Below are 12,335 nucleotides of genomic sequence, written 5' to 3'. Positions count from 1 at the left end.
CATGGGTTTGAAACGCTTACCCACTTAGAAGTATTGCGATAGCATGAAGCAATGGGTCCTCCATTATTCAATTTCGGACTGCATATGTCACACATATATATGACAAAAGGGGACTAATCGCGATGGCTAACGGAAGTACGTGCGAGATAAAAGCCAACCACGTCAATGGCCAATCCAGGAGTGTCAATGATAGGTGCTAGTAACTAATGGTACCAGTAACGGTACCAGTGGTAAAAAGAAATTATCCTCTGACGTTCATAGGTATATCTTAATTTCTTTGCTCCATTGGCAAATGTAGAATAACAAAAAGTATATAACAAAATTCAAAGAGGGAGGATATTTATTTGACAATAATTATTATGTCAGTGATTGAATGTAGTATCTATTTTTCTGTGATTACACTAGTGGTATACCTACATTTAAATTGTTTCGATGCCATAGTTACAATTTCTCGCTTTTATTTCATCTTATTTTTCGATCAATATAATTTTAAGTGGGTGCATTTTTAGAGCAATTTAATCATTAAAATACAAAGTAGAAATATGATAGGTATTAATTTATTAGTTCGTTTCTTATTTATTAACCTTTTAAAAAGATTGGTTTTTATTTAAAATTTTAGCCTAGCGAATTTCGAAATCTCTTATTCTGAATTTATAAAGTTGGATTTTAAAAATATAAAATATCGGCTCCAATATAGTTGTTTAAAAATTTAGCAGATTCAGGTACATAAAGCTTGGTACGGGTTTTTTTTTTAGATTACAAAAGCCAATTCGTGTTTCAGAAACTGTTTGCAAACTATTTTTAAATCACCAAATTTGCTTTAAATTCTTCATCCAGGTTGTTTTTCTGGTTGATGATTATGAAATATCTGTTGTTCATAATTTAGAATGATCCAAAATGATTTTGTTTTTAAATCATCAGATATTCGCTTAAAAATAAGTCCCCGATTCAACCGAACCCAAGTTCCACCATTTTAAATTTCGTATATATGTTGTTGAATGAATACATATTTTATGCCACTGACCCAGTTCACTCGACATGATTTAGCATTTAATTTCAATGAGTCTGAAGGTTGCACAGACATTGAGACTCGTGGGGTTGGAACTATAGCGGTTAAACATTTATATCACCAAAAAGAAACCGATTTGTTTTGATAGTCACTTAATATGAAAATTTCCGGTTGTCATGCATGCTTAAAAAAAGGGGTCGGATAACTATTTACAATCCGTAATCATTGTTATGTAACGGATAAATTTTTCTCTAGATCAAACTTCCAAAGAAAACCGTTATAGCGTGCAGTAATATTGACTCAACTTTTCATGGCAATATTTTTATTTTGAAAAATACTCTGTAAAATTAATAAATAATATGCATTTCGAAAAATCTTCAATTGTCATTATTTCTTTAAATTAAAACTAAATTATTTTAATATTACTAAAATCATGTGACCGCTGTTGATTAAAAAATCGATGCTTATTCTCATGTAAAATTTTTTTTTTTTTTTTTTTTTTTTTTTTGATAAAAGTTTAAAAGAATGAAGATAACATGAAAAGTGTAAGTGTTCAGGAAGAACAATGCATAGCAAAAAGAATGGGATGTGCTCACGTACATTATGAAAACGACAATTGAATCAAGACTGCCGGTCGTTTTAGAAGTGGGGATATCCTCGACCGGCGATCAGCATCCGCATATACCGGGCTCTGTTGGAAGTACTAATTGCACTCTACCTGTTCAGAACATCGCTACGGTTTTAACAATATCTTCTATTAGTGCACAAAAAAAAAAAAATATTTTTTCCAATTTTCTGTGTTTGTGTGTGTTTTAATGCGAGTAAAATCAACTTTTCTGTCAGTCTCGGATAATTAACTTCTCAAAAATGAGAAGAGGTTCGATCTTCACCTTTGTCGAAGAAGGTCGACGGAACTGTGAGTCGTTGTTTAATTTTTCAATGTCATGAACTCTATTAACTATGTAACACCCATTCATAAAAATTTCAAGACTTTAAAATATTGCAATTGGAAAAAAAAATTGTTTCACTTCTTGAAAATTTTAAATTATTATTTATTAAAATTATTTCATATTTTGTTTTTGGTAAATTTATAATTTAATTGAAATATGATTTCTATTTAATTATAAAAAAATTCTAAATAAAATAATTATTTCTTGAAAAAAAATTTTGAATTTTAATAAAAATTCTTCCTAATATAGTGAATTGTATTGAATCAAAAAACTTTTAATTGAATACAATTTATTTTTCTGGGTGTGAATTCGTAAAGATATATGTTTCATCATTCTGCGAAATGTTTATGCAATTAAACGCATTTATTGACTCACATTTAACAAGCAACTGCCTCTTGTTCCAATTATAAAATGCGGAACTCTTATGCAAAACAAATTATGTTTTAAAAAATAAAAATATTTACGGTTTCCTTTTTAAATGAAAAACAAGAATATATTGGTATATAATGTATATATACAAAACCCATTTTTTTATAGAGCTAAAATCTCTGGATTTTATTTTTTTTAATTGTACACTAGAACATCAATTATTTGAACTAAAAATCATTTTATCCGAAATTATTATACCTTTTTAAATATCAAAATCGAATTAGGTAAAAATAGATATTTCTAAATTGAACTGTAATATTTTCGACCAAATATAAATTTTATACAGATTCCAAACTTAATTACCCATAATTGTGTAGATTTTGCTTTCCTAAAACCATAATAATATAATTTTTTTTATTTAACTATAAAATTGTCTTCTTTTTTAATCCTTAAAAATTGTATTGTTTTTTTAATTATTGTGAAAATACTATCTTATGTTTTAATATTCGAAATATCATTGTCTTTTCTTTAATGTAAATCTTAGTATTTTTTTTTTTATTAAAAACGATATTGTCTTCGTAAATTAGCTATAACTGTTTTTTCATAGTGCGAAAGTAACAAAATTAATAATTAACGACAAATTCCCTTCTATTCTTAAATAAAAAGTAGAACATTAAGTATTTCTAAAAATAATGTCATTAAATCAGTCATTCATGAAATGTATTTTATAATTAAAATTAATTTTTTATTGAACTTCTAAACTTATAATTCAAATTAATTAATTTCATTAATTTTATAAAATGTGCAAGTTTTTTTTAATACGCAATTAATTAAATTTAATGCATTGATTAATAATAATAATAATAATAATTGTTTTGACAAAAGTAAAGTATCATTTTATAAAGTGGAATTACGTTATTTAAATTAATCAAGTCTCGCGGTATTTTCATAATTTATTACGCGTGCGTTATCATGAAACAATGAATAAATTCCAAATTAAATGAATAACTAACAAAGTGAAAATTTTGTTATCATTGAAAATTCTTAGTCTTAGTACTTCGCACGTGCTTTATTACTTGGTTTGTACACCAAGTCGAATGTTATCGTCAGAATAAACGATTATGCGAATGTTAATACGTGGCTGACTCGTGCAAAAAGAACCTTGAGGTTACATATAGTGATAAATAGTGTGATTGTTCAGACTGTAAATTACTTTCAATTTTACCTGGACCATTTAAAATAATTTCTATTTTTGAAAAATTTCACTAAAAAAATTTTTTTTTTTATAGTTTCAATGATAAAAGTATATACAATATAACAATAATTTATGAAATTCTTTTTTCTTCACATTATTATATTTTATCTTTTAGCTTCTCATATGGCACAATTGGAGATTACAAACAATCGAACGGGATGTTCTGTTGATAATATAAAATATAATAGAGAGGGTGGTTGTTTTGTGTCAAACAAGAAATTTGCCATTTGTTTTTTTCTTTTCATTGTTTGTATAAGTGGCGCAGGATTTGTAGGCCATCGTTTTGCTTTTTCGCCAAAACCGAAAGTAAGCATTACTTTTTTTTGAATACATTAAGGACATGTGACTGTTGGATCACGTGATTTGTTCCTTAATTATTCTAAAATTACCCTAACAGCAACGGATATTTCAGAATATCCTATTCGTAACCGGAAATATGGATATCTCTAAGATATCCTCAAGATATCTATGGATATCCTTGAGATATCCTATATATATCCTACTTTCTGGTTATCCCTAAGACATCCTTTTGTTATCCAAAATATCCGGATGCTGTTTAGGCTGATATGAAATCATAATTAAATCTTTTTGAATTAAAATAATTTTCAATAGGTTCATGATCCATTGGATTTATTGGCTCTTGAAGAAAGTGAAGAAAATAATATCTCAGATAGCAAATTTATACTTTCTGGTCTCATTTATCCTACGAGGTATCAAATTATTTTGACACCAATTTTTCTCATGAATACAGTTATCAAAATTAAGGGTCATATTGTCATTGAATTTCGACAAAATAGTGGAAAAAATTTGGATAAATTGATTTTAAATGCACAAAATATAAATCCATTAAGCTATCGATTGACGAGAGTAACGCATTCTAAGAATGAAAAGAAACGAGAACTAGAGGAGGAAAATAATCATCAAATTACTACTTTGAGTGAAGAAGTCACTATTTCCTCGGTGGATGACACTATAACTATTGGTTATACAGATAGTAAGAAAGTTTAATTACTAGTCGTGTATCTTATACACTTATATAGAAAAAAATGTTTAGTCATAAATTATAGTTTTGCAATGATTTTTACACAGTTTTATTACTAATACAATAGTTTCGTTTTTTAAAAATTTAATTTATTTTTTACAAAATTTTTTTATTCAACATTATTTGTAAAATTTGTTTTTTTATTAATATTTTACAAATTAAATTATAATAGAATACTTTTTTAAAAATTTTTTTTAGAAGAAGAAGCTACTTCTTTAGATTATGATAGTACAACTAGTGATGATAATTTATTGCAATTAAATGAAACTGAAAAAACACTTCTAAATGAAAAAGATAATCACAATAGGGACAAAAATGTTGATCTAAATCATGAAACATTGAAGGACATTGGTATTGGTAATTACGAAATCAACGAAGCGAGTAAGGTTCATGTTATTCATTCACTAACACCTATTGAACCAGGCAATTATTCTTTGGAAATTGAATATGAAGTTCTCTTCAATGATAGTGGTCTTTTTGAAACTAATTTTACAGGTGATGATCAAAGAAGGTGAGAAATTAATTTTAAAAAAGGATTTTTAAAAATTATTTAAAATTTATTATTAAGAATATGTTCTTGATTAAAAAAAAATTTAATTTCTATCGTTTCATTTGAATACAATTCATTTGTTTTATGAAAAATATTTTGAAAATGATTTAAAAAGTGTTTGAAAATTGTTATTCGATCTAGTATAATATTTTTTAAAGCTCTTGAATTAACAGCAACACTTTATAGGTTTATATTGATAGCATCGAAAGCGTAATAATACCATTAAATCGTTTAAATGTTCGGAGTCTTTCTTTTCTATTACGGTATACCTTTTCTTAACGATGAAGTACTTAATAATCCAGAAACGTTCTTTCTGGTAGTAACGTTATCGATCTTTAAAGAAGCTTTGTACGGTTAACTTAACGAAGGGTGGCAAAATAAGAAAAAGATAAAGAAAATACTTGAAAAAGCGGTTCTCATCTCATATATATATATGCTGAAAAATTAGTTTTTTTATTTCTTTATTTTTCAATTAGAATTTTCAATTTTTTTTAATAAAATTCCGTTATTAAAAAATTAAAAATTTAATTTTCAACTTATTTATACTTTTGATAAATTTAAATAATATAGAGCAAATGAAATGCAAAATTTTTTATCAATTTTCAAGATGGTTAATGGCAACTCAATTGAAACCTATCAACGCACGTCGACTTTTTCCTGTTTTTGATGACATGAAATTTAAGGCTCGTTTCTCTCTATCTGTGTCACGTCCCAAAGAAATGAGAGTTCTCTCAAATATGCCACTCAAAATCTCGAATGACTCGTAAGTAATCTTCACTTTAAGCAAAAAAATTGCTTCGATATACTTTGTTCGTTTAAATTGAATAGTTCGCTTCAATAAAAAAAAAAAAATAACAGAACGTTAAAACAATTCAGAAAATTTACAAATAAAATTAAACATTTTAAAATTTTGTATAGTGAAAATATAATAAATTTTATTATAGTTCCAATGGACAAGTTATTGATATTTTTGAAGAAACTCCATTAATTTCACCTCACAATTTAGCCTTCATTGAAGGTAATATTCAAACAATTGTAAAAACAAATTACGGCGATGGAGATAATTCATCAACGATAACATTTTGGGGTGATGCATCAAAAAGCTCTCAAATTACATATTTGTCAGATAAAATTGATGTCGTATTGGATAAATTTGTCAATCTGTTCTCCATCAATTATCCTATGAAGAAAATGGACTTGATTGGTCACCCTATGACGCTAGATGGAACAGGAAGTCCGGGATTGATATCAATTAAGTGAGTCCTTCTGGGTTTAAAATTTTCCAGTTCAACTTGTTTACATGCAAAAGCTATATTTCATATATCCATACAGTTAAAAAAAAATGAAAAATAAAAAAAAAAATTTGAGGAACATGTTTTTTCACTTTTATACAAAAAGTCACATAATATGTTATGATGCTTTTAGAGAGCAACTCTTTTACCTTCAGGAAGAGTCATCACCTATGGTGTTAAAAATTCAAGCCGTGAAAAATTTGATTCATCAAGTTGGTAGACAGTGGTTAGGCGGTGTGATCAATACTCAAAACTGGACAGATACTTGGCTACTGGAAGGATCACTCATCTATTTTAGTCACGCATTTCTTAAAGAAGCAAGTGATCATTCAATTTTCAGTTTTAATACATAGTTTTTATTTTAAAGTTATACAAATTTTCTAATAATCCAGAATATATTTTTAAATAATTTAGAATATTTATTGAAAGAATTAGGTCGAAAAATATTTAGTGAAATAAATTTTGTGTTATTAATTTTTGCCTGGTTTTTTTTTTTTTTTTTTTGATGAATTTGATTCAATGAAAAAAGATACATTTGGGTAATATAAAAGTTGTTCTTTTACAGTTAATAGATATATATTTTTACGAGCTTCCTCTTTTAGATAGATCCGGCATTCGACACATCCGGTTCATTTGAATCAGATGTTCAATGGAAAATGATGGATCGTGATGCTTATAGTGTTTCAAGGTCTCTTCAACGTAAGGTACATGCTTCCCGTTTGGATAATTTTGATAATCAACATTACAGCAAGGGTAAACTAATTCTATAATAATGTATATATAAATTTTCTTTAAATAGGAGTTCGAAAAATGTAGTTCTTTAATTAATAAACAAGTCTATTTAATATTAGAATATATTTTTATTTTACAAATAGAAATTTTTAATTAAAAAAATTATTATTTTTTATTATTTTTATTATATTTTACATAATTCAAAGTTTTGCCATTACCTCTTTGAGTAGGAAAACTATTTTTTTTTGCTCGACCAAAAAAATTGCGAACATTTTGAATTATTTAAAATTTCTCTATTATTTTAATATTTTTGATTTTTAATCGTGCATAAATGTAAAATATGAATGTTAAAAATGATCGTAGGTGCATGTCTCATTCGCATGTTGCATGGATTATTAAACGATACCGCCTTTAGGAGCGGATACCAGAAACTTGCTAGCAGGTGGTGGGTATTTTGAAACATTCATTACAACAATTATTATTATTATGGTTTTCTTATAAAATTGTAATTAAATACTGTAAATATTAATAGAGTTGAAAAATAGTAGAAAATATTTTTTTTAAAAAATAAAAATAATAATAATTAAACGACAGTCATTTATTAAAGGATCTATGGAAATGGAAATTTAAAGTCATTTTGGGAGGCAATGTCTGAAGACACAGAAAATCAAACGGAAAATTTGAATCTTATTGATATTATGAATACATGGATCTATCAAAATGGATATCCTGTGGTTTCTGTTAATAGGGATAATGAAACTGGAACCATTATTGTTAATCAGGTTGGTTCCCTCATAATACAAGGATATTCAGAATATATCAGGGATATCATATGGTTATCCATGGATGTCCTTGGGATATCCAAACACTCAAAAATTAAAATATATCCCTAGGATGTCCCAGGGATATCCTATGATTATTCTTAGATGTCCCTAGGATATCCAAAACTCCAAAAAATATCCCTAGGACATCCCAAGGATATCTTATGATTATCCATGGATGTCCCTAGGATATCCGAACCGCCAAAAGACAAAAAAATATCCCTAGGACGTCCCAAGGATATCTTATGATTATCCATGGATGTCCCTAGGATATCCGAACCGCCAAAGGACAAAAGATACCTCTAGAACGTCCCAAGGATATCCTGAATATCCCTATGTTATAAGGCATTGTTTTTTTTTATTAAATTGAACTAGTTTCTTGCAAATTTTATTAGTTTAACAATTTTTAACTTTTTTTTTTGAACAAACGATGGGTATATATTGTATTCAGTGACAAAGTAATTTTACAAACTCGTTTACAAATGTAATTTTAAATGTACAAAGAAGTTTTCTATTACCGGTCTATTATCCAGTTACTGTAATTATACAATTCAGAGAAGAGATAGAAAAAGGCTCCTTTTACGTATTTTCTAATGAAACGGCGCACACTGATTTACATATAGCTTGTTGTTTAAATTTGCATCTCTTGTATGCTTATTCAGGCGGAGTACTGTTAATTGACATTTTATTGAATTCACGTAAAATGAAAATTCATGTAAAATCAATGAAATATAAAAAAAAATTTATTTTTTTGACAACAAAAAAAATATTATATAAACAAATTTGTAATATATTGTTTAAAATAATTAATGTACAATATTGATTGAACAATATATATGATAATGATGACAATTTATTGTTCAAAAAAGATGATTAATTTTTTTATATTATAGGCATGGTTCACATTTGATAATATATCAGAACAAAGTGAAAAATTGTGGTATATTCCACTAACTTTCACTAATTCAAGTGATGACTGGTTATCACCTACTAAACATTTGATGACAAAAAATGAAATTTCATTAAAAAATATTATTGTTGATAATTGGATTGTATTCAATATTAACGGAGAAGGTTAATTAATATTTATTATTATTATTAATTAATAAATAGAATAAATAATTTTGCATTGAAAATTATGATTTTTTTTTTAGGATATTATCGAGTGAATTATGATATTAATAATTGGATGTCTCTTGCTGAGGCTCTTAATGAAAAACCCGAACAGTTTCCTCCGGCGACAAGAGCGTCTCTTATCGATGACGTGCTTAGTCTCGCTCAAGGTGGTCTTACATCTTATAAAATGGCATTTAAACTTATCAATTATATGAGAACAAAAGAAAAACATTATGCACCATGGGCAGCACTTACGAGTCACTTATTAAAATTAAAATTCGCTCTCTATGACACTGACATCTATTCAGATTTTCAGGTAAAAAAAACGATAAAAATGTTGCAAAGATATATGTTCAAATCTATATTTAAATTATAAAATATTCATATTTTACTTATTATATACATCTCTATTGTTATCTCAATGTTTTTTTTCAGATTTTTACACGTCAATTTTTGTCAGTGATTTATAATGAAACAGAATTGACAAATGATGAAGGTTCACAATTAGCAGTAGTTATTAAAAATCTAGCTTGTAATTTCGAGCATCCACAATGTATTGACTGGGCAAGAAAATTATTTTCAATAACAAAAACTTCGGGATTCCAAAGGTTAATATTTTTTTTATTGTCATATTATTCAATTTTTAAATGGTTTATGCCACTATCTGTAAAAGAAATTTTGATTTTCCTTTTGAAAGGAATTTTAATGGAATATTGAAAATTTTTAATTCGTAGATTTTACAATATTCTACCGATCGTGACACATTTACCATTTTTTTTTTTTTTATTCAGAAATAAATTCTTTTGATCGGTAAAAGATATATTTTAAAAATATTGGAATATATTTTATTGAATTTTCAGTCTTCCATTGCATACTCGTGAGATATTTTACTGTACAGTCGCAAGAGTTGGTGGAGAGGATGATTGGCAATACTTCTTGCAAAAAGCAATAAACGCGACAGACAAAGAGGAAAAGAATCGACTTCTGTCCTCACTCGCGTGCTTTCAAGTGCCCTGGATTTTGCAAAAGTGAGCATTCAAATTAAATATTGAAGTTGACTCTCTCTCTCTCTCTTTGCTTCAGAATCAATTATCTTTATTATTTCAAACTCCTATCATGATAATAAAATATTACATTAAATAATAGATTTTATTTAAATTTTTATCTCTTCACTACAGTTATTTATAATTCTTCTTTTTATATAAATATTCAATGTATCGATAAATACAATTTTACAATTTTCTTTTGCATATTTAATATTTTTGCAAAGATCTTATAAATTTTTACTATTAATTATAATTTTTATTTAGCCTATTTAATACTTATTTAAATAATTTATAATAAAATTTTGAAGGGGTTATCTGATATTTTTGAGGATATTATTCCACTTTTTATAATTATTACAGAATTTTGAAAATGACACTAGAGGAAAATTTGTTCAGTGAAGAGGAAAGTCGTCTTATTCTGCACTCTTTCTCTCGAAATCCGGAAGCAGCTTTTGCTGTTCAGAGATTTATAGAAAGAAGTTGGCCGGAAATAACAAATAGGTATAAAAAAAAAAAATCTTACAATAAAAATTGAGACAGAATTTCAATGACTACGTTACATGTGCGACTTGTCTCAATTTTGAAAATATATATTGATTTTCTTTTATTTCTATTTTTATTCTTTTTAATAATATTAATTAATTTACTAGGTACCAAAAGTCCTATTTTATGATGAAGGAATTTATTCTTGCAATGTCGAAATCCTTAATGACAAAGCAGGATTTAGTAATGGTAAATAAAATATAATTAATATCACTAACAGCAATGGATATTTCAGAATATCCTAAGGACAATTTGGATATCTCTAGGATGTCCTCAAGATATCTATGGATATCCTGAGACATCATATGGATACCCTAATTTCCGGTTATCCATAGGACATCCATAGGATATCCTGCATATCCGGATGCTGTTAGGAATTAGACTTAAAATTATTATTTTTTTTTTACAAATATTTATAAACAATTTTTACAGTTCCAGGAATTTAGGGATAATAACATCAAAAGTTTAAAAGCTGTTGGTTATGAAGTAGTTCTTGCTGAAGTGGAATCAAGTTCTTGGGAACAATGGCGAAATAATTCATTGCCAGAGATAGAGAAAATGATTAAATTATTTCTAGTCGCGTAAATAAAATGATTTTTTAATTTATTTAAACATATATTCTTTTAAATTAATTCATTCCGGTAATATTGATTTTTGGAAAATTTACACTGTTACTTTTCTTGTAAAATAGTGAATGGAATTTTCCAACTAGAATTGATTCATTAAAATTTAAAAATTATACAAAATCAATTGATTGCCTTTGTTTAAATTAAAACATTGATTTTACTAGTTAGTACAAGAAAAAGCTATAGTTATACCATATAGTATAATTGTAATATTCATTTATTCGTAATTTTTACAACTATTGTGATTTTAATTAAGTTCATTTAGGCTTAAAAAAAAGAGACAGATACTTAACTGTTATTATTGTTAATATAAAAGTTGTAAAAAAAAAAATTAAAAGATCGTTGCATCTTTAAAAAAAAATAACAAACATGTAAATTTGTTTTGCATATTTACGATAAATATTACCGTTACTTAATTGTTAATTAGTCATCGTCGATTTTTCGCAAATAATAAGTGATGTGTACATATATTTGCATATATTTTATTAACTGTTGTTAGCTATGTTGTAGTTTGTCATTCATTTTATTATTAATATATTAATACATTCAATACTATACTTTGTTAAAAAATTAAATGTAATTTATCCAAATGCTTTTCTTAGTTTCTCAAAATAGATTTTATCTGTTCTACTTCTTTGCGATACATTTGAATTTGATTTCAAATACAGTTACATATTGTTATTATTTTTTTTTCGAAAAAAAATTTTCAAGCAAAATAATGTTCAATTGAAAATCGCAAACTAAAATTATTATTACATAATTGTAATGATCGAAATCGTTTCTCTGGTTAGTATTTCCGCTGTTCACCGTGCGCAAATTATACTTTAAAAAAACAATTTTATATTTCTTGAAGAATAGCGATTTGAACATTAATCTATGTCAAAAGTGTTAGTTTTTATAATAATTAAATTCTTATATAAAGAATAAATAAAAATATTATTATTAATTCTATTTGCATTTAATTTCTCTGAAACAATCAATAAT

The 12,335-nt window shown here is 26.4% G+C and overlaps 1 protein-coding gene across 1 annotated transcript; it reads left to right on the top strand.

Annotated features, from left to right (window-relative positions):
- Positions 1-1,588: 1,588 nt before the first annotated feature.
- LOC127289569 (aminopeptidase N-like) lies at positions 1,589-12,297 on the top strand. Its single transcript, XM_051317562.1, has 17 exons — positions 1,589-1,925; positions 3,699-3,889; positions 4,196-4,577; positions 4,824-5,136; positions 5,783-5,938; positions 6,120-6,431; positions 6,601-6,784; positions 7,070-7,220; positions 7,563-7,644; positions 7,807-7,981; positions 8,914-9,094; positions 9,175-9,452; positions 9,572-9,744; positions 9,997-10,164; positions 10,543-10,683; positions 10,833-10,914; positions 11,158-12,297. Exons 1-17 carry the CDS (start codon positions 1,877-1,879, stop codon positions 11,308-11,310), a joined length of 3,171 nt encoding a protein of 1,056 aa, XP_051173519.1. The 5' UTR covers positions 1,589-1,876; the 3' UTR covers positions 11,311-12,297.
- Positions 12,298-12,335: the final 38 nt, after the last annotated feature.

Source organism: Leptopilina boulardi, unplaced genomic scaffold (genome assembly GCF_019393585.1).
Source record: "Leptopilina boulardi isolate dan_hultmark-lab unplaced genomic scaffold, ZJU_Lbou_2.1 LbouV2_48, whole genome shotgun sequence".
NCBI classification, from domain to species: Eukaryota; Metazoa; Arthropoda; class Insecta; order Hymenoptera; family Figitidae; genus Leptopilina; species Leptopilina boulardi.
The sequence above is the reverse complement of the archived record's forward strand: the minus strand, read 5'-3'. Positions and strand labels throughout refer to the sequence as shown.